This window comes from Pseudomyrmex gracilis, unplaced genomic scaffold (genome assembly GCF_002006095.1).
Source record: "Pseudomyrmex gracilis isolate BER0280 unplaced genomic scaffold, ASM200609v1 scaffold_132, whole genome shotgun sequence".
In the NCBI taxonomy this organism is placed as follows: Eukaryota; Metazoa; Arthropoda; class Insecta; order Hymenoptera; family Formicidae; genus Pseudomyrmex; species Pseudomyrmex gracilis.
The window spans coordinates 133,295-155,270 of record NW_018020716.1 but is presented as its reverse complement, the minus strand read 5'-3'; the positions used below and the strand labels follow the sequence as shown (position 1 = coordinate 155,270).

The 21,976-nt window shown below is 38.5% G+C and overlaps 5 protein-coding genes across 11 annotated transcripts; 2 read left to right on the top strand and 3 right to left on the bottom strand.

The window, feature by feature from the left end:
- Positions 1-25: 25 nt before the first annotated feature.
- Positions 26-3,802, bottom strand: LOC109856718 (protein msta-like). 2 transcript variants are annotated; one of them, XM_020432303.1, is made up of 10 exons: positions 3,601-3,802; positions 3,025-3,481; positions 2,829-2,887; positions 2,341-2,560; positions 1,978-2,225; positions 1,562-1,729; positions 1,032-1,258; positions 708-918; positions 470-615; positions 27-378 (listed from the first exon to the last, which is right to left on the bottom strand). In XM_020432303.1, the coding sequence occupies exons 2-10, from the start codon at positions 3,037-3,039 to the stop codon at positions 146-148; spliced, it is 1,527 nt and encodes a 508-aa protein (XP_020287892.1). In that variant the 5' UTR covers positions 3,040-3,481; positions 3,601-3,802; the 3' UTR covers positions 27-145. The 2 variants fall into 2 exon arrangements, with proteins under 2 accessions (XP_020287893.1, XP_020287892.1); XM_020432304.1 differs by lacking the exon at positions 3,601-3,802 and having other exon boundaries at positions 26-378; positions 3,025-3,184.
- Positions 3,803-4,556: 754 nt separating this feature from the next.
- On the top strand, positions 4,557-7,235 carry LOC109856703 (voltage-dependent anion-selective channel-like). 2 transcript variants are annotated; one of them, XM_020432274.1, is made up of 6 exons: positions 4,557-4,673; positions 5,491-5,813; positions 5,922-6,043; positions 6,316-6,424; positions 6,529-6,737; positions 6,847-7,235. In XM_020432274.1, the coding sequence occupies exons 2-6, from the start codon at positions 5,494-5,496 to the stop codon at positions 6,936-6,938; spliced, it is 852 nt and encodes a 283-aa protein (XP_020287863.1). In that variant the 5' UTR covers positions 4,557-4,673; positions 5,491-5,493; the 3' UTR covers positions 6,939-7,235. The 2 variants fall into 2 exon arrangements, with proteins under 2 accessions (XP_020287863.1, XP_020287864.1); XM_020432275.1 differs by lacking the exon at positions 4,557-4,673 and adding an exon at positions 5,222-5,330.
- Positions 7,236-7,669: 434 nt separating this feature from the next.
- Positions 7,670-12,104, bottom strand: LOC109856702 (COP9 signalosome complex subunit 4). The gene is made up of 10 exons (XM_020432273.1): positions 12,018-12,104; positions 11,403-11,802; positions 11,103-11,251; positions 10,951-11,030; positions 10,170-10,288; positions 9,885-10,021; positions 9,688-9,802; positions 9,426-9,615; positions 8,962-9,339; positions 7,670-8,879 (listed from the first exon to the last, which is right to left on the bottom strand). Exons 3-10 carry the CDS (start codon positions 11,204-11,206, stop codon positions 8,746-8,748), a joined length of 1,257 nt encoding a protein of 418 aa, XP_020287862.1. The 5' UTR covers positions 11,207-11,251; positions 11,403-11,802; positions 12,018-12,104; the 3' UTR covers positions 7,670-8,745.
- Positions 12,105-12,187: 83 nt separating this feature from the next.
- Positions 12,188-15,816, top strand: LOC109856701 (NF-X1-type zinc finger protein NFXL1). Of its 2 annotated transcripts, none has more exons than XM_020432271.1 (4): positions 12,188-12,470; positions 12,569-12,681; positions 12,769-14,464; positions 14,568-15,816. In XM_020432271.1, the coding sequence occupies exons 1-4, from the start codon at positions 12,207-12,209 to the stop codon at positions 15,075-15,077; spliced, it is 2,583 nt and encodes an 860-aa protein (XP_020287860.1). In that variant the 5' UTR covers positions 12,188-12,206; the 3' UTR covers positions 15,078-15,816. The 2 variants fall into 2 exon arrangements, with proteins under 2 accessions (XP_020287860.1, XP_020287861.1); XM_020432272.1 differs by lacking the exon at positions 12,188-12,470 and having other exon boundaries at positions 12,593-12,681; positions 12,769-12,973; positions 13,093-14,464.
- A 624-nt stretch (positions 15,817-16,440) lies between these two features.
- Positions 16,441-21,147, bottom strand: LOC109856733 (neuroligin-4, X-linked). 4 transcript variants are annotated; one of them, XM_020432334.1, is made up of 14 exons: positions 20,884-21,146; positions 20,481-20,795; positions 20,042-20,334; positions 19,841-19,970; positions 19,601-19,754; positions 19,298-19,475; positions 18,796-19,202; positions 18,519-18,709; positions 18,219-18,405; positions 18,025-18,130; positions 17,742-17,937; positions 17,533-17,648; positions 17,318-17,346; positions 16,740-16,863 (listed from the first exon to the last, which is right to left on the bottom strand). In XM_020432334.1, exons 2-14 carry the CDS (start codon positions 20,739-20,741, stop codon positions 16,829-16,831), a joined length of 2,283 nt encoding a protein of 760 aa, XP_020287923.1. In that variant the 5' UTR covers positions 20,742-20,795; positions 20,884-21,146; the 3' UTR covers positions 16,740-16,828. The 4 variants fall into 4 exon arrangements, with proteins under 4 accessions (XP_020287922.1, XP_020287921.1, XP_020287923.1 ...); XM_020432333.1 differs by lacking the exon at positions 17,318-17,346 and having other exon boundaries at positions 16,441-16,863; positions 20,481-20,786; positions 20,884-21,147; XM_020432332.1 differs by lacking the exon at positions 17,318-17,346 and having other exon boundaries at positions 16,441-16,863; positions 20,884-20,976.
- Positions 21,148-21,976: the final 829 nt, after the last annotated feature.

The following is a 21,976-nucleotide window of genomic DNA, read 5'->3' as shown; positions in this document are numbered from 1 at the left end:
GTTTTTGACAAGAAAACGCCGCAATACACATAGAAACGCGTTTATTTATTTAATAAATACAGAAGTTTTATTCTAAGCAACAGAAAAAAAAATATATATATATATAAATTATAAGAAGTTTGATTACGACAATAACGAGAAATGCTTATAACTCGTTAATGGATTGTTCCAGCTGAACTAAAGACTCTTTCGCAACAATTCCTATTTGTCCCTCAGCTGTCTCCGGTAGTTCCAAGATCAATATTGTGGCCGCTTCTTTTAAAATAGTGGCAGCTTCTGTCATTTTGGACTTTAAACCGGCCTCATCGATAACACCGGCATTCCATTGACCTTTCGCTAAGAAAAGTAACGGCGCGTGCAGCTCGTACAACGTCATACCTGCCCGAAAAATGATGAAACGTTAAAATGTTTGATGTAATTTTTCTACGACCTATGTCAGAGAAACTGTTTTTCAATAAAAGTGGCTCACCTCTGATGCGAGTTAATCCAGGTTCCACAACGTCTAGCACTTGAAGCAACAAGCGGCACATATCGACCTTGTGCTCCAAAACAACATCTGGCAAATCATCTAACAAATATTCGTCAACTCGACCGTACATTTGGGTCAAAGAGTGTCTATAAAACAGACATATTCAATGTAATCGTTCATTTTTTCGTGAATATTACACACATTGTGAGAATTTTATATTCTCCTTGTGTTCCGTTACCGTAACATCGTAAGAAAAGCGTGACGAGGATGGAGAACAGAATGGTACTTTTTCACAACGGCCTCTCTTTCTCGAATCGCGTCAGCTCCGTCAGCTCCGCTGATGGCTTCAGCGGCATCCACTTCCGCTTGAATAATCTTGAAAATCTTTCGCACCGCTTGTCCACTGGTGGAAAAGTCACAGTGCGTGCATTTCCATGTACTTTCCGAGTCTGAAAACATATTTTTTAAATAAAAATATATTGTTTTTATATTTTACTTCTTTTTTATATAAGAAAACATTCCAGGATTTAGCGAAGAATCTGTGATATGTTTGCTAATGTACCTAAAGAATCTAGGGGCAGAATAATTCCGTTGTCGCATTTGTTGCATTTTAGCGAGGACATGTGAGTGCCCAGTTCTGAGGGGTCCGAACATCGCGGGCACGCGCAAGCAAAGTGCTTGCCCTCGAGCAGGTGTTCTCGTCGCAGCATAGTCGGGAGCAACGAGTGCGTGTAACTTGCGTAAAGTTCGCCGCCCGCTGGAATTCTAAGCGTGGTACGCAGCCGTATCCTGTAAGCGTGAAAAAAAAGATCCATATAATGTACACGCGCACATCTTCATCTGCATAATAAACGCGGTGAGATTTCCGGATAATTGTGCGCGATGCGCGTATATTAATTGAGGAAGCGGCGCGCGTTTAATGAACTCCGCTGTTGTAGCTGAATCAGAGATTTTTCGAGATTTTATCGATTACAGTTATTGCAGTTGGGGTGTCGTGACTATTATATTTATTTATTTTTGTTACATCCAACATAAAGATCTTATCCACTTGACAATACGAGTAAATAAGATTATTACAGGATGTATACGCACCTGTAATCAAGCGGCGATATGCTGTGAGACGTGTTGGAGACGCACGAGTGATTCATCATAGCGACAGTCGGGTAAAGACCGCGAGCAGTGAATCCTTTCATCGTTCGCACTTCGAACGTATTAATTTCCAAGATTCCGCATGCCGTTTGTATGCGCTCTTCCGAGAACCTGCGTGTTATTCATTTTTAAAAATACGTCGCAAAAAAAAAAAATATATATATATATATATATACAAATATATATACATTTGTTTGTCAAGTTTCATATATCTATATATAGTTATTATAAATATGACAATATATATATATATATATATATATGAAACTTGACAAACAAATAAACATATATTTGTCAAGTTTTTCATACTTAATGATTTAATTAAAAAAAAAAAAGAATTTTTTTATACACATATTTACCTGTCGAGCTTAAGCCTTTTTCTCAGATAATCCACGATATTGACGTGATCGGATCTCCACTGTGACTTTTGACATCGTATCTTGTTGTGCGCTTCCATGTCCTTCACTTCCTTGTTCCATCTCTCAACATTTCTCTCGGACTCCAACAGTAGTCTCAACGGCGTTATACATTCTAATTGCGGAACACCATTTTCGTTCTCGCTCATAGCAACGTCCACGTTAAACTTCTCGTTGGCCTGCGCAAATACCTGTCGAAGAAAATTTGACGCAAATCTCTTTGTTAATAACACGCGAATTAAAATTGCCCCTATATATTTCCTCTATAATTTTTTAAAGAATTTTGTAAACAATTTTAAAAAGTACCTGACATTCGTAGTCTTTATGTTGCGGAGCGTTCTCGCACTCCTCGCCGCAAACAGGCCATCCGCACTTCGAGCAAAGCGGTTTGTTATCCGGAGCGGGAGGCCAGGGAGTGTAACAGGAGAGACACAAGGGATAAGTATAAGCCTTCGGTCCGACAACGAAAGGCATTTCCGTAACGATTTCCTCGCCAGCCTGCAGCTCTCTGTTCGCTATCATGTATCTGAAAAAGCACATCAGTTGCAATTTGTATGCGATTTATTCCAAGATATATCCCAAGTCAAACGTACACCGCAATTAAAGTATAGCATGCCTCAACTATAACTCGAAGAACGGTTTCAACGTTTATCACCGTGCGAATCGGTATTTCCGCATCGCGATTGATTTTTTAATGTGAGAATTGCAGTATGTGTGTGTGCGTGTAATGTTTAGTTTTCACAGAAAATTCCTGTAATCTTAACATCAAGTCTGTCTTAATTAATTTCGCTCACCTGCCAACCTGATCATTCTGAAGCACCTTGTACGCTTGAGATTCTTTCGCGTCACTTCCCTGAAAATATTTAACAATATAAAACTATAGTCCCGAATGCAATCGGCTTTTCTGTCCGCAATTCTTTGCGCTCTCAAAAATGTCAATCAGACCGATATAATAAATAATAAAAATCGTTAAAAAAAAAAAAAACGTACCGAATTCTGCGACATGTTTCCTTCGGTTGACGATCTAGCGCTCTTCTCGATAGGAAGAAACTCTTTAATATTCCGTCGATGGTTGATGATGCCGATGCCGATCTGACGAAGGGTTTGTTTGAACTGAGACCAATGCTCGTGTTTACCGCACTCTTTATAATTCTCGATTTAAAAATATCGCGTACAAGAGAGAGCTCTGCCAAAGGAATAATCTAGACTGATCTAGTTAGAAAATTATGGCGACTTCGAGTAACTATACGTGATGCGAACAGAGCGCGGCTGTTGGAACTTTATTTTTGGAACTCTAGATGTACAGAAGAATCCAAAAGCTTCCGCTATTTTCCGGAATCATTTCGTGCGTTGAACCTTTGTCGCAAACGTTTTCTCATTCCCATTTGTCACGCGTTGTCTCTCGTTTTTTAACTCGCTCGTGCTTTTTGCGCGCGAATTTTTACATCTGCAAAAATTTGAATCCCATCATTAAATTCAATTTAAACTTCTTTTTGTAAATTGACTCGATTTGACAAATTGTTGTCAGAACGATGCGAAATTAATAACAATTTGAAATATCTCTACCTCGATTTGAACCGTTGAAACAATTTTATTACAGCTCGGATTTGTTTGCGAAGAAAATTCGTTCGACAAATAAGAACCCAGGTCCGAAGGTCGCGCGGCGGAACATGTTGCGGATGTTGCGGATCGACGCGCGTCTCGTTTGCGTCGTAGCGGTCGTGCCGCTTCGGTTGCGCAGAAATAGATAGACCGGGCGCTTTTTGTACGCGTCACAGCAATGCTGAAATAGAGGAAGGGAAGGGAATTTTTTCACTATGCGGGGTTGCCCGCTTCTTCGCTTGTACGCGTCGAGTCCATGATGACTATTTTGCACAGACTCGTGTATGCTTGGGGCTGCGTTCGGGGAGCACGCTATCAGCGCTATTGCGTCATTCTATCTTTGTTTTACATTTAATGAGCAATAAAGATAGAATGATGCAACAGCGCTGATAGCGCGCTCCCCGAACGCAGCCTGGATGTAACTTAGGCTGCTTTCCTTTTAGGAGACACAGTCGACACAAGTCGACACAAAAGTCATTCTGTCTTTGTTTCTCACTGAATACTGAACGAAGACAGAATGACTTTTGTGTCGACTTGTGTCGACTGTGTCTCTTAAAAGGAAAGCAGCCTTAAATGCGCTTGATTATCTTTAACATGTATCCTTTTCTCTCTCTCTCTTAAATCATCTTGCTACTCCCTAAAATAATGTGTGTGTGGAATATTTGTTACTATTATTATTTTAATATACAAGTGCAACAGAATATCAATTGTTATAAAATATTTTGCATACCTAAAAGAATCGAATATAAATCGAACGAGATTTCTAACATACGTTACTGAGAAACATCTGATCTTTCCGCTACTGCGCGCGAGAAAAGTCCCTTCCCCTCCTTCCCTAAAGCTCTCTCCGTCTTGCATGACTGACGCGTCACGCGCATGCGCATTAAGTCCGTGACGCTCTTTCTCTCTTTTCCCTCGTCGCTCTTCTCCTCCCGTTCGTCGCCGTGGTCGCCGTCACCTCTCTCACAACGCTCGAACTACGTACGACCAGGTTTTGCGCATTTTTGCAAAAAAATCTTTCAACATAAAATCGTGAAGTAAGTACAACGTCGTTTTGACGCTTAATTGCGTGAAACGAATTTTTGTCGCGTCGCGAACCTCGGAACCTTCGACCTGCGGAATTTGCACGCGGCAAGACGCGACGAGAAGCCGAATCGAAATTGCAATTTCTTTCCCGACGAACCGGCACGCAATGTCGTCTGCCGTATCGACGATCTTCCCGGTTCGTGGTCTGTCAAACGGGATTTTGTCATTACATTTGATAGCATTTGACCGTTGTTTTGACAAAACAAACGCGATATTCTTGACGCACAGTGACGTGCGAGCGAGTTCTAAGTTAACAATCGCGTCGAAGAACGCGAGATATATCGGCTGTGCCGAACTATATGCCTTATGTAATACCTGAGGCAGGTCAATATTATTTCGTTCGTATCGCACGTACTTGCGTTTCGCTCTCGATGAAAGCCGCGATAAAAGCGTATCGTCATTGGTTTTGTTTGCATTAGATCTTATAATAACGAGTCACTTTGTGTGATATTTGGAAAGGAACCATTTTTTTGTTTTATACTTTTTACAGCGCGAGCATTTCGTGTTGCTACGTACAATTGTTTCGCGAATCGTTTATTTTTGATTTGTTTTTAATTTACATGTGCAATTATCATCACTTAAAGATATGTCGAATGTCAAAAGTTTAGGTATTTTATTGTGTATTTTTTCTTGCATTATTTCTTGTATTAATTTTGTTACTCGAGTTAAATTTAATTTTGTTTATATAACAATTAGTACGCGAATAATGTGACAACTGATAAAAAAAATAAATAAAAATAAAAAACAGTCACATCACTTTTATTACAGAACATGGCTCCTCCAACTTACAATGAATTAGGAAAGAGTGCTCGTGATATATTTGGCCAAGGTTATCACTTTGGTCTCTTCAAGTTAGACGTCAAGACTAAAACAAATTCGGATGTGGAATTTTGTTGCGGAGGTGTATCTAATCAGGATACTGGAAAAGTATTTGGTAATTTGGAGACCAAATATAAGCTCAAAGAATACGGATTGACGTTTAGCGAGCAATGGAATACTGACAATACTCTGGCAACTGACATATCCATTGCCAACAAATTGGTCAATGGGCTTACTGTTGGTTACAGCTGTACATTCTCTCCACAGACTGGGTGAGAGTTTATTTTTGTAGTTTTTGAATTAACATAGCTGGGTCTTTCAAAGTGTCACCAGCAAATTATACACATATACAATAAACCGTTTTTATTTTATGTTTGTAGATCTAAGACTGGAAAATTGAAGACAACTTACAAACATGAAAATGTGTCTGCTAATGCCGACTTTGATCTGAGCCTGTCTGCCGGGCCATTAATTAATGCTGCAGCTGTTGTTGGTTACCAAGGTGAAGATGTTAGATGTGTCTTTGAATAGTATTATAAAAGCTCTTGATAAAATAGCAATTATCCATGTGTTCTGTTAACACAAAGCTACTGAAAACCAACCTTTCAGTTTAGATCCTTGTATTTAATCCTATGTGTCTCTCCTCTGTCCCATATTTCCTTGTTTTGAACAAGTGGAATATCTTGTGATTAAAAAAAAAAGTAAGCTTATATGGCAGATATGAATATGTGTCACGCAAAAATATTTAGGTTATCATACTTCTGTATTTTGCAGGATGGCTGGCTGGCTATCAGGCATCTTTTGACTCGCAGAGGAACAAACTCACCAGAAATAACTTTGCTCTTGGTTTTACAGCCTCCGATTTTGCTCTTCACACTGCCGTGTGAGTTTGAAGACAATTTTATAACAAATGCAATCATAAACTTTTCAGCTTTGAGTTTTAATATAATGTATATGTATATATATATATATATTTTTTTTTTTTAGGGATAACGGCCGTGAGTTTAGCAGTTCTATTTATCATAAAGTGAAACCAGGTTTAGAGGGAGCAATTAATTTGGCATGGAATTCAACTAATAATGTAACACAGTTCGGTATTGGGGCTAAGTATTGCCTTGATAATGATGCCGCCATCAGAGCCAAGGTAAATTCGAATCTTCAGGTAGGCTTGGGATATCAACAAAAATTACGAGATGGTAAGTGGTAACAGTTTAAAAAAAAAAAACAAAATCGAAAGAAATATCTGAATGTAGAATTTATATACGTGTATACGCGTCATCAAAATTATCGAATATCTGATTGCAGGTGTAACTTTGACACTTTCTACAAACATCGACGGTAAGAACTTCGGCTCCGGCGGCCACAAGTATGGCGTGTCATTAGACCTTCAGGCTTGAGTACGCAAAATAATGATTACATTACAAAAAATAAGAGAACAGAAAATTTATCCAATACAAATAAATATTTCGTGACTCTTGTGTCAAAAAAAAAAAACAAAAAAAAAAAAAACGACGTGACAGTACATGCTTCAAATAAAAAAAGTATTGCCTGTAATATGTAGATAAGAGTTGATCTTTAAGTAGATGCCACCGAATGTCGTGCATCATTTCAGATTAGTCCGCGCGACAAAAAAAAAAGTTTATGTCATACATTATAATTGTGACCATAAATTAGCAATATTTCTTGTTACATATGAAACATGAAAAAAAAAAAAACAAAAAAATCACACAATATTACACAGTGTCAGATTTGTACCGTTGGTTTGATTGAAGCAGCTTTACAACATGTTTCACATAACGCAGCTTGACACGGTTCCTGTAAAGTGCATCTTTAATAAAGATCAAAGATACACATGGGAGTTGTATAAAATAAGAGCAGGAGACTGCAACGAGGTATAAAAACGTGGTGAAATGATAGTTTATTAAAATAAACTTGTAAGAGAAAAAACTTTTACGAAATAAAAATCTTCGTTTATTTGTGCTTTGCAGTAGACGTGTTATACATAATGATATATTATTTAAAGTACTTAGGTTTTTCTCGTCTACTATATCAATATTATCGATCAGTGGTTCATTGTTGGTGCATAAACGGGGTAAATAAATTTCAGAGATTACAAAATTGTCTTTAAAAAGAAAAACTTGTTTTTTAATTCAGCATTGCGGAATATATTGCGAACTACGAATCTCAATTTGTTCTGCTGGGTTGGACCAGGTTAGAATGATGTGCGAATATATGCAATCCGTACGTAGTGTTAACGCGATTACAATAGATATATGTTTCTCTCTGATTTATAGAGTACTGTCACATATTTACCATATAAAAGTACGATGCCTTCTAATTCAAACGTCAAATAGTAATGCAATTACGCGTATACAAATTATCGAAACCTATAGGTAGTTATTCTCTCACTTAAGAATTATCCGTAAGAAGCAGATATTTTCCTCGTCTGCTCCTTGTGTAAAAAAAAAAAAAAACTGCCAGTTTTGGTTGACTCACAAATTACTCTCATATTTCAGACACTACCCAATGCAATACAGTGTGAATTTGTTTTTTTATATAGACTTTTTACATTTTATCGCCAAAACAAATTTATACGACCACTGGTTTATATTTTCAAAAGACAGTCACATGTAATTCCACTACTTTGTTTTATATAGAAAAATAATAAGTATATTTTGTTTGTGAGATATGTAAGAGTGACTTTTATTCTCTTCAACTATATCAGATTAGAGGTTTTTTAATAAGGAAACATTTATATATACGAAGTATGAATGCGATTTATTTACAAGAACTTACATTGGATTTTTCCTCATCTACAATTTTTATCTAAATTTTTTTTTATCAATTTTTTAATGGATTCTTTCGTCAATAAACACGCTTATTTATGTGTCAATGTGATGATGAATTTGTATCGATTTTTTTTTTTTCTATTTTTAAAATAAGCATTAAGAAATGTTGGCATCACAGGGTCTTGCGGACGCCACATCAGAGTGTCTACTGCCTGGAATTCTTAGAAAAAATTGTTTTTCTTCTTTCACAAGGAGAATTTAAAGATAAATCGAAAACGAAAGAATTCTCAGGACATTTTATTGAATAGGCACTCTGTATGTGTGTTTGTGTGTGTTTGTGTGTATGCACGTGTGTGTATGGTGTTGTGTGTACGCATTTAAAAGGTAAAATAAGTAGAGTTCACCAAATGGTCCTTTAATGCACCATTTGATCTTCCATTGCTTTCGCGATCCATTCTGGCTCCGTTTGAGCTATCTTTTCGATTATTTGATTCACTTGGTAACACAGAGACTGTATCTGTTTGTCCCACGTCGGTAAGGTTTCGCGTGCTGTCGACAGAAAACAATTATAATAATTCCTAATTAAAAAAAAAAAACTACGCGATAATTAAAACAGGAAAAAAAAACTTACTTTCGAAATGTACTATGGAATCGATCTGATCTATGTATCCGTTCATTCGGCTCTCGGTGATCATCTGGCTGGCGATTTTTTCCGCTTTAGTGGGCGGAATGTCCAACAGCGCGCCTAGTTCCTCAAACGAGATATTGTTATATAATTTACTAGCCGATAACAAGTTGTGCTCGATTACGGCACGGTCGAGTATGGTCGAGCCCAGTCCGTCGATGGTGCACGCTTTCTGATGTGGTTGAAGCAACGCTTCGAATTCCTGCAGTTCGGAACGCCGAATAATACGATCCAAATACATCTTTTCGAGGATTGAATAAGCGGGTAGTTGCTGGCAACGTTCATCCTTGAACAAAGTCGCCAGCATCCGACTTCTCTGCTGTCCTGTGTGTAAGCGAGTTGAGAAGAATTAGAATATTTTACGAAACAACGCGACACGAGCAACGCAACGTAACAATCAAATCGCTTGCCTGCTGAAGCCAGTACTGTGCAAATCAACGCGTTTCTAAGAGCAGTCATGCGCTCGTCTTCGTGAATAATAGACCTATACGATAATTCATTGTATCTCTGAGCTGCTTCTATGAATTTTCTTCTGTAATCTAATACCCTTGCGTAGCACACTTTGTAGTAAATTTGTAACTGCTCGTTCTTAGACTCCGCCTGTGAAATATATAGTATGTACACACATGTTACAAAATATAAATTTTGTAATATAATAACAAAAATATCTACCTGCAAAAGAGACGCTCGGTTAATAAACGCTTCAGCTTGTACCGGGTCGTCATCTTCTAGATATAATCTGGCGATTTTAAGGTAAGTCTCCAATTTGTAATCGGTGGTGTATTGCCTGAAATGATTTTAATTCGATATTATAATATATATATATATAATATAATATATACAAGCAACTGCAAAAACTTGATTGTTACTTTTGTCCCGTTTCCAGTGGTATGCCAACTAAAACATTTGCAGCTTCCCGCCAATTCTGATTGCGCTCGTAAATATCAGCCAAATGTTGCCTTATACTAGCTACTTGTTCTTCAAAGGAAATCACACGTGGCTGAACCTAATTGAATATTATTTTTTTTTTTATCAAACTATGCTTTTTTTTAGTATATTTTACAGTTTGCTCTTGTTTTCAAATATGCTTTGGATTGAATTGAAGAAAAAAATGAAAAAAAAAAAAACAAAAACAAACAAAGAGATCGTTTTACCTTATCCAGTGTATAATGTGAAACAGCCATGGATATTTCGTCAGGTAAAAATAGTAAGCGGCTGCTGACATCGGTCAGAACTTGTCTTGAAATTACTAAGCTCACATTTTCATTTACAACTGTAATAAAAGTACAAAAATAATGCGTAAACATCTTGAGGAATACAGTTGTTTCCTCAGCATAATAAAATAGAAATTCAAATATTATGTTTTAATCAACATCAAAATGTCGCAAGAAATGAAATATTAAGTTTTTTAACAACACATGTGCGACATTTATGTTGTCATATCAGCTGTATACATATGTGTGTACAGGCTACATTTAGGCTGTGTTCGAGGAGGGTGCTATCAGCGGCATCATTCTATCTTCACATTGCTTGTTAGATGTAAAACAAAGATAGAATGACGCAATAGCGCTGGTAGCGTGCTTCCCGGGACACAACGTTAAGTTCGGTCAAAATATCTTCGGAAAGTTTTTTGAAATCAATTTCTTTTCTTCTATATAACCTAATTTCACGAAGGTGAACTTGGAACTTTTCCAAACAAAACAAACTACGTAATCTAGAGAAACAGAAAAATCAAGGAGATTCAAATAAGAAAAGCACATGGTCGCAAAGACTCGCACTAGCTGGTTAAAGAACACGTTAATAATATCGAAAAGAAAAAGATAAACTCGGATAATAAATTTTACGCAGATTTTTGGAACGTATATCGCATATGTTGGAACGTATTTGAAGTTCTATGTTTGTAACGCGTGTTTAAGTAAGATAAAAATAACATACTTGCTTCGATAAACGTTTTCAAGGCATCAACTAGCTCCTCACCGGAAGACAACAATATCATGTCCAAAGTTGAACGATATCTAAACAGGAAGTAGTTTATTTTACGTATGTATAAATAAAATCGGACTTGGATTACAAATTTCTAAACTTACTTCTCGGCCTGGTCCTTGTGAGAACCGCCGGAATGCGCTAAATTGCTGAGTTGTTGTCGCACGGATGCCACTGTCACCACCATCTTTTTTCGCAATAACTTCATGTACCACTATCTGCTACTGTCTATCTAACTATACTGTTGTTATTGGGTGCGTTCGGACAACTCAACGGTTGAGAGATCATCACTTATGATAGGACTATTCTTCAAAATCTGATGCGGTTTCAAAAGTATGATCCAATCAGAAGTGATTATCTCTCAACCGTTGTGCAACTGTTGAGTTGTCTGAACGCACCCATTGTTGCCGACTACCCGCGAGACGGTGTTGCTTTGACGATGGCGCTTTTTCTCTAGTGTCGCAATAAAGTACCAAACTATTAAGAACGGCCAATTGAACAGCGAGGACTCGAACCGCGAATAAAATCAAATTAATTAAATTGCAATTTTAATGATATTTCTTATTTTTCACAACAAAACGTGATCACAATCTTCCACCTATTTTCTTTCACGTCTGTGTTTACAAAAAAGTCGCAGTACGCTTCTGATTGCACACGGATCGAGAGAGGTGTGTGCGTCTTTGATTGGTCACGAGATATACGCGTTAACACATATCCCAGTGCAGTGGGATCGCACCCTTACTGGTTTTTAGATCATCGCGATGATAGACTCCACCGACAGATGGTGGTTTGGGGAGTCTCCACCTACAGCTGTAGATCACATATGGAGCGTGTGCTCCGTATCTGGTAGTTTTTAAAGACCCTAGATCTGCGCAGTTCTCTGGGGTACTTTGTTACTCCAGTTGGAGAAATCAACCATTCAACCGTTTACGGTGAACATACCAAGAAAATCACTATTCAAGCTTAGAATGGCGTATGGACTATCTTGAGTCGGTCCTTTGAGCCACATATGCACCAACCTACAGCTGTAGATCTATTGAAACCTTGAAACTTAAAACTTGAATGAAATTCGAAACTTGGAACGTACAACTTAATTGGACGCGATGTTGACGCGCGAGCTGACGATTGGAACCCTCACGAAAAAAACGTCAAAAGTCTCTAACGGTAACAAAAAAGTTATGTAGTTGGACGACCCTTAGAATTTCAACATGCAGAAATTTAAAATAGCCCAGGCGCAAAACAAGCTGTCTATTGAGAGACACTTGGAAGCTATTGCGTTATTGAATTCGTCCAGCGAGGACGAGGACGAGACAAATGAGGAAGACGCGCAACATTTGGTGGATAAAGTAATATCCGCTTATCAAGGGCAAAGAACGGATGCGGAGAAAGTGATATCGTATTTGATTAATTCTCTTCAATCCAGCAGCGCTGTCTGCCTGATATGCATATCAACTGTCAAAAAGACAGATCCGGTAATTTGTTATTATTATTGCTGTTCTAATTTGCAAATGTAAATTACTAGCTTTTAGAATTAAGTAAGTAAAAGCGCGCCTTCGTCATTCCTGTGCAGATATGGAACTGCTGCAAGTGTTACGCATTTATGCACATGTCCTGTATCTCACATTGGATCAATGACAGTTTGAGATACAAACGGGATAAAGGAATCACACCAATTTGGGCATGGTATTAAATATTTTAAAATAGTTTTTTGCGTGTGTGTATAAAATGCTGGTAAACATTGATATAAGAATAGAAATGCTTACGTTACAGTCCAAAGTGTCGTACGGAATATGAGCAAAACCAGGTTCCGAGATCGTACGAATGTTTCTGTAAAAAGATCGTTGATCCTACGTATCAACCGTGGAGCATTCCGCATTCTTGCGGCGAAACGTGCGGCAAGCTCCTGCAACCGGAATGCGGTCACAAATGCGTCCTGCTTTGTCACCCCGGTCCGTGTCCGCCTTGCGCAAAAACGGTTAGTATTAAATGCTACTGCGGCAAGCAGCCGGCGCAGCTACGTCGATGCAACGCCAAAAATTGGAGCTGCAAAACTATATGCAAGAAAAAATATGAGCATTGTTCGCACTCTTGTAGTAGTTTGTGTCACTCCGGAAAATGTCCTCCCTGTGAAGAAGTATTATTATTGAAATGCCGTTGCAAGAGCAACGAGAAAGAAGGTAGATGTTCCGAGAGCACGTGGATTTGCGAGAAACCTTGTAACAGAAAATTCTCCTGCAATGTGCACGTTTGCGAGAGCACTTGTCATTCACCCGACGATTGTGGCAATTGTCCTTTGGAGAAAAATCGAACTTGTCCATGCGGAAAGAAACGATACGAGGTTTCGTGCGAGCAGCAGCAGGTGCCGACGTGCGGCGATACCTGCGGCAAGCTGTTGGACTGCGGATCGCACTACTGCAGCATGAGGTGTCACACCGATCGTTGCGGTCCGTGTTTAGAAGTGGTGACCAAGTCCTGCAGATGCGGCAGTTATACGAAGGAACTGGCCTGTGTGAAGGAATATCACTGCAACAAAAAGTGCACGCAGATGCGCCAGTGCGGCAAGCACTTGTGCAACAGGAAATGTTGCGACTGCGTATTGAAGAATACGCTCAATCCCTGCGAGAGAACGTGCGAAAATACGCTCAAATGTCGTAAGCACAAATGCGGCGCTCCCTGTCACAGTGGCCCGTGTTATCCGTGCAACAGAACGGATGTCATACAGTGTCGATGCGGCAGTAACAAAATAACGGTGCCGTGCGGATCCAAGAGGAGAAAATCGCTACCGTGTAACAAACCCTGTAAAATTCCACCCATCTGCCACCACAGCAAGCAGGAAACGCACAAGTGTCATCAAGGTCCGTGCCCACCTTGCAAGAAGATTTGCGGCATCACGTACAAGAGATGCGGCCACTCGTGCCAGGCCACTTGTCACACCAAGGTCTACGTGAAGGTCAAAACACAACCGTCGGTCGGTTATCCTTGGGATAACAAACACGAAAGGATAACATCAAGGGACGGTATAAAGCAACTGAAAACCTTACCGTGTCCACCGTGCGAGGTTTCCGTGCCCGTGACTTGTCTCGGAGGTCACGAGACGCGTCTTTGGCCGTGTTACATGTCGAAACCGAGTTCTTGCGGCAGAAGCTGCGACCAATTACTGTCGTGCAAGAATCACACCTGTGAATTGATCTGCCACAAGATACGGAACAGCGAGAGTAAATCTGACGACAATGGTATTCCGTGCATGGAATGCGAAAAGTCGTGTCAGTTCGCGCGTCCGCAGGGTTGCACACATCCGTGTCTACAACCTTGCCATCCGGGATCGTGCGAACCGTGCAACCAGTTGGTGCGAGTCTCGTGCCATTGCGGTATCAGCACTCTTTACCGGCATTGCGTGGACCTGACGTCCGCGACAAACGAGAAACGAGACGAGTTACTCAAATGTGGAAATCAATGTCCTAAAAATGTAATTACACATGAACATTACATATGCTCGATAAACTAAAATTTTGTTTCCGTTCTTTGTTTTAGCACGAAAAATAAAATGTTTCTCTCTTTCTTTATTTTAGTACTCTTGCGGCCATCGCTGCGTCAACGATTGTCACTCGGGACCATGTAAAGGCGGAGAAGAATGTAGCAAGAAAATCAGATTATGGTGCAAATGTAAACGGATAAAAAAAGACTTTTTTTGCTCATTGCTACAGAAAGAACAGATCACTGTGGAATGTGACAATATATGCGAGTCACTGATGAATGAGAGAAAAGAAGCTGAGGAAGCTAGGATGGCGAAGAAGCGTGAAGTGGAAGAGCTGCGTAATCGAAAGGAGATTGAGAAATTTCAGAAGAAATTCAAGCCAAGACGAAAGAGGAAAGACAAGTACGAGAAGTCGGAGCAGTTGCGAGAAAACGTGGGAACGAGAGCTTGGAAACTTTTCAAAGGCTTCTTTTTTAATTGGAATATTTTATTAATCATTGTAAACTTTGTACTCGTGGTAGCATGCGTAATATGTATATTAGCAATAGTTGCAATGTGGAATAACGCAGCCGAATCTAATTTGCAAATTATTGACATACAATGAGCCAAACATCGAATTTTATTGTCATGTGCACAAGAAATATCATTATTGACAAGAGGCTACAAGAGGAGCTCAGAGGAGAGTACAAGAGGCTTTATATATTGTAGAATAATTTTCACAATAAATTCCATTTTATTAGTTTATACATATATATATATATATATATAAATATGTATGTGTCGAAATATAAATATTGTTGTTTACAACTTTGAATGTGTTATAAAACACGCGAATAAAATTCTTTTGAAAGAAAAAACTCATTTGTGTTTGCCTTTAAGAATGTACAAAAAGGTCGATCGAACAAATCTCGTAAAGATATAGTACTGCTCGTACATATATTTGCATAAAAATTCGTAAATATAAATATAAAAAAATGTAAAAAAATGTGTGTGCTCGCGTATCTTAATCTCAAATACAATATGTATCAGACTTACGTTTCTAACTGTAGTGGCAATGAGATCGAGAATGCTCTACATTTACGTCGATATAAAATATTAAAAACGCGGCTACTACAACATGTAGCTGCAATAAATTTGTGCATTTTGTTATATTTTATAATATAATTTGAACTATTACAATAAGGCAAAGATTGTTTCTCTGTGTAACAAGGCACTTTTAATTTACAACAAGTTCATAACTTCATAAACAAGAGACACGTATAAATTGTCCGTAAATATCACGGACAACATAACAAATATTACGTTAACGAAGTACGTAAGTGAATAAAGTCACATAAATTGTTTTCTTTCTTATTTCTCCTTGCTTTGCCTTCTTAATCCATATTTTTAGCTGTCTTATATAACATTTATAATATATATTACATATATAATATATATTTGAATTTTTTTACATGTGTATATTAGCTTTGTTAATATTAAACTATTTACACAATTCATAAAAAATATATAAAGTCTATATGTAACAATTATTTTCTTATACGGACGGAATATAAAATAGCTTTATCTTTTGTTACTTTACGTACTAAACTAAATATTTTTAATTATTAGATTAATTATTTTTAAATTATTTTCTCTTCTCATAAAATAAATCATTAAAAACTGTTTAAAATTCAATTTTTATATATACTTTATATATTTATTTCTATATATTTATTTCTATATATTTATTTTTGTGTAGTTGTAGTCTATCTGTGTATTGTAGTCTTTACTTTTATCTATTTTGTGTATAAAATTTTCCCCTAAATAGATTTTTTATATAATTAAATAATCTTTTTTTTTTAATTTTGAATTAATAATTTATATATATGGCATTTTGTCATAGAATAAAGGAAAATGATATATATGATCACATTTTTAAAAACAAAATAACTTTAAATCTAAAATGTAAAAAAATAAATAAAGTGATGTTTTTTTTTTTTTTTTTTTTCAATGCTACGTACTGGTAACTGAAATATTAAACAGCTGTTTGTGGTACACCCTGCACTAGAAGCGTCTTGCTTTTAGATTTCGGCAGTGAAGGTTGACTCATTGCTTTCGTCAGTGTAGGCTGACCGTTAGGCGAGCTTGTGACAAAACTTTCCGACTTCATATCTTTTAAGGAGACGTTAGAATTGCTCCTTAACGAAGATGTGGAACTGAATTTTCTATTGTGAGCTAAACGCTCCTGTAATCTCGTCTCATTTTGACGGGGCATTCTGGATTTTAATGACGGCACGTCGCGATATTCGTATATATTTTCCTTAGATGAGCGTGTTAAATTCTCGATTCCCTCGGAAGGCTCGTCGTCTCGTACCATCAGGATGTCTCCGCTATAGTAGAGATCAGATTGTCTGTAGAAAACAAGAAATAATACGAGATTTTACTACATCTCTACGATCTCTATATAAAAGAATTATATTATAAAGAATTATATTAATAGAATATTAATTAAAATTTAATATTAATTAATATACATCATTCTTATTTTTAACAAATAAGTAGAAGGCCGATGCGAACCAATATACTAGGTGTTAGTGTGTTTAAATTGCTTTTTTTTTATTCACGAGCAAAATTCTAACGTTTTTTAACGATCCACCGATCTCTTGGATCTTTTTCAGATCATTAATTAAATAAATAGAATCCCTATTTTCACTTTCGTATAAATTTTATATATACATGCAAAAAACAAAAAACAATGTGCAACTTAAAAAAGCATACACAGGCGTAACCTGCGTGTGGCAGGCATTTTGTGCAAAAATGTATGTATATGTGTCTGTGTGTTGTGTATTTTCTATATATAAATACCTGCGCGAATCCTAGCTGCTTTCGTTTTGCTACGTAATTGCAAACGAAAGAGTTAATTAGCACAATTTAAGTATGAATAAGTTATAAGAGAGATAAGGAAGATTATCGTATCCATTGGTATTTACAAACCAGAACCAGACTCCGCATGCGCTACCATTCCAGTGCAACCGAAAAGCTGTAGTCACATGGATTTGGTTCTGTTTACCTTTTCTTACCTTTTGGCATTACGCCAAAGCATGCAACACACTACAGACATCACGAGCAACAACAAACACGCCGACGACATTGACCAGAACGCAATCTGCAGCGGTTGCTTAGGTTCCCACCAATACTGAAAACAAAATCGTATCGTAAAGATTAAAAGAATTGACAAACTGATGTGTAGTTTAAAAAAGATGTAAAAACTACTACTTCACTATCTTACTTCGGTAACAGGAGGATACGTAGGAACGAGGTGACCGATAACTGTCGGCAAGTACATCGACCAAAACGCGCTCTCAGTTTGACGATAATTCACTTGAATCGAGCTGTTGTACGTTGTGTTGATATTGAGGTAACGCAATTGTCCGTAACGAGCGAGATCAAAGTGTAAACCCAAAATTTGCGAAGGCGTTGGATTTCTAGAACAAAAATAAAATAAATATCTAGAAATCTGTTTTAACATAAATTTTGCCGTAAACACATCAGCGCAATGTCCATATACTTACCCGTATTTTGCAAAATTGGAATACGCCGACATAAAGAAGTGACTCATGTTACGATCGTTGTCAGTCCACATGTCTTGATGCAACTTCCATTTTTCCGGAAAGAATTCTGCATTGATAACATCGCATCAAAATACATAACTTTTACAAATTACAAATATATCATATATATATATAAATATAAGAAAAAGACATACCGACATCCATAAACGGAGCTCCTGTTAGCCACAGAAGTTCCGTGTTATGAGAAACTCTGGCCCACTGTGGCGAGTGAAACGCTTCAACAGAGGTATTTAACACGTACAGATAGGTAGGTACATGTTTCTCTACCAACAGTTTTACTATTTTATCATTCGGCGCAACGTAATGGAAATCTGATAAAAGCTGCAGATATGAATAACAATTGTATGATCATGGTCATGTGAGAAGAGAACTGACTTTAAATATAGCAGCATGTAACACAAACATTTTAAACTTGTTATATCTTCGTTACTTACATTTATGTACTGATCACGTATATGAGTAACGTTTGTCGGATCCGGCCAATACGTGTACATGTACTTTATTGCCTCGTAAACACCTTGTTTGTTTAAGGTGTAATTGTATTGAAGAACTAATTCCCAAAGTTTTTGATCGAATAATTCCGAATCTATTATATACCAATTCTTTGCTAACGTGGCGTTATTCTCTGCAAGAGTGAATAATACAAGTAACATCTTATTCTTGATGGAAAAAAACAAGATACACGCGATTAAAACTCATTAAATGACATACTTATGATATACGCTGCTTCCTGAGTTGTCACACCAGCCATGTAAGCTAGATCTTCCTTATATTTGCGAGCTTTGATACTCTCTTCTGGCGTTTCCGAAAAAAAGCGCCAATCAGACGCTCTCCAATCTTCGTACCAATCATCCTGAGGCATTGTGAAATTGATATCTAGCACAGGTGCCCAAGGAAACATCCCCACGTGTGGTTTCACTTCGGAATTACCTAATTCGTAGAAACTACGTCCGTCTTTTAGACACTGTACCAATTTCCAACTGCTCTCTATACTGCAACCGAGCGTTTCCGCAAATACTCGAGATGTATTTTGCGCTCGATATTTGTCCATTATCACAGCCCAATCAGCCAAAGCTGAGCCCGATTGGGCAATTACTTTTGATACCATGTGCCGAGTTCTACAACAAAATTAAATTTATTCCAATCGTTATTGTTTCTTTTTTGTGTCTGTGTATCATTAACTCTGTGCGTGTGTATTATTAATTTTAATTACCTAGGCGCGACCATTAATAAGCCTGCGCTTGCTGCGCCAGCACCCGGTCCGAACAATGTTATAGAATTAGGATTTCCGTTAAACACGGCTATGTTGTCATAAACCCATCGCAAAGCCATAGCCTGATCAAGGATTCCATAATTCCCAGGACTATTCTCATCTCCAGTACTTAAAAATCCTTGAGAAACACGTAATAAGAAAATTTTATTTCCCACAGAGAAGATAGTAGCATTTAGATATACTTTATGTTTCATTTTTTTTCTTTTTTCACTCATATAACTCATAGTTTGATCACATACTCACCAAGAGCTCCGAGACGATAATTAATTGACACTACTACAACATCGTAAAACGCAGCTAGCATGTGTGCCGGGAACAAATTGCTAGCTCCATGGGTAAACTCGCCGCCGTGTATGTAAAACATTACCGAGTACTTATTCGCCAGTCCGGAACGAACCTAAACATGAAAAAATACATCTAATTATAATTTTATTTTATCGAGTAATATAAACTCGATTTATTGCTTTAAAAAGTAACACGTACAGTCGGTGTAAATATATTCAGATACAAACAGTCTTCGTGTACATCTCTCACACCCTTTGTAAAACCAGTATATTCGCTAGGCTGTGGACAAGCTGGACCCCAATCAACAGCTTGCATGAGCTGCCACCCTCTAAACAACAATTCAAGTTCTAGTTTGCATTGAATATTAAAAGATAATTTTTAGATAAATTTTATATCAACCTGTGAGGTCTAGGAGGTTTGAAACGACCTTCTTGAGTAGGCGGCATAGCGTAAGGAATACCCAAAAATACGGTAACATCTTTTGTGACTCTTTCCACCACCCTGTTATACGGCTTATGTCTCACATTGGGATCGTCGTACAACTGAACTTTAAATCCTTGAATTTGACCGTAATTTGTGCTCACATACACATCTCTGTCTCGAAAATTTTTCGAATCCGCTCTCTCTCTTCCCTGAAGATCTTTCCGCCAATAAGCTAATATTCCCGGCAACGGGATTCTTTGTGTTGTATCCTTTAAACACACAAAAAACAAATGTTTAAACTTCTGTTGAATTCTTTTAAGTTCTTGCTCTTAATGATCCGATATGTTCATCCTTCGATTACATTAAACTTGGAACAAGTACGTGTGTGTACGCATAACACAACATTGACACTTACATCGTAAATACGTCGATCCTCGGGTGTTCTCGTGGGTCCTCTGTAAGAAGGGTCCAGATAATCCTTGTGGTACCTTCTGCCCTTGAACTCGTAAGTCGTTTCACGTAGGTCCACTTCTTGGGGCACGTACACATTGCCGCGATTGTAGTCTCGTCTGCCTGGTTCCATGTAATTCTGAGCGAGTGCGGTGACGCCCGTCAGCAACAGGCACAAGCAACAACAAACTGCATCGCGTCCCGCGTGTTGTCCGCGCGAAGCCATGTTCACGCTCCCTCTCTCTCTCTCTCGGACAGGTGTGGCTGAGAGCTGTGCGTACTATGTATAGTATAGTATGTATGTAAGCAACGTCACGACGCTGACACACTTTACGTCACGAGAAAGAGACACAAAAAGCGAAAGTTACCTTTCCTCGGGTGGTAAATTTCTGCGATCAATGAAGCACGGCGATCGATTACGAAATCCACTCGAGATATCAACGCTCTCACATGAGTTCGAGAGATGCGCAATAAATGTAAAATAAAAATTGTCAGGATGTGACGTGCGTGCACGCAAATCTCTCGTGTCTCCTCCTCACGCGCGCAACGCTTCGGACGCTGTTGTCACATATAGTATATACACAATTCAAACCAAAAGTCCAACCACCCTCCGAAAGCTCTCCCGAGACCCCCCGCGCGCGTCACCTCGGCGTGCACCTCGTATTTGGGTTTGTCCAGGTGGGGTTTCCCCACCGGTCACACAGCGCGTCTGTCGCGGGCGCGCGCGTCTTCAATCTCTTTACCTTGTGCGCGCTTTACCTTACGCTGACACTTCTCTCTCTCCCCTTCTTTCCGTCGATAATGCAAAACGATCACGATCGACACGCCGCGCGAATGAAAGGTCCAAAGGTAGAGATTCTCATCCGCTCGCGTGGCGGCGGGCAACGGATCTAGCGCGAAGAAACGTGTGTTATAATTCTCATTCACACGAATTCGTATCTCATCTCGTCGCGCGAGAATTGACGTAAGATCGCACGTGCTTTCGCGATCCAATAATTTTTATATGCACGTATGTCTAGGGTACCTTCTTTTTTTTAGAATCGCCAACTTCGTATCTCAATCGCGATGATGGACGTAACGTCGCAGAGAGCAGTGGCCGGACACTTGCTGACAATCGCAACGATGTGCCGTTGTCGCGTGGATCACACACGTCGCCGCAACGGATCGGCAATGAATGAGCCACCTACGCACGCCCAACTAGTAGCTGTTGCAAAACGCGCGGTTGGTTGGCACGGGATCAACCGGATGTAAACGGAAGACACGGAGGTGGGGTGAGAGCGAATTGTTCAGAGTGGATAAACTTTATCGTGTTCTGCGATCGAGTTGTCTGTATATACGTAGAATGAAAATTACATATGACCTAGCGTCCTCTCTCTCTCTCTTTCTCTCCTTCATTATAATATTATTATGCCCTTGCAGAGGAATGTGGTCGCGTGAACGGATGTGTTCCGCAACGAGACC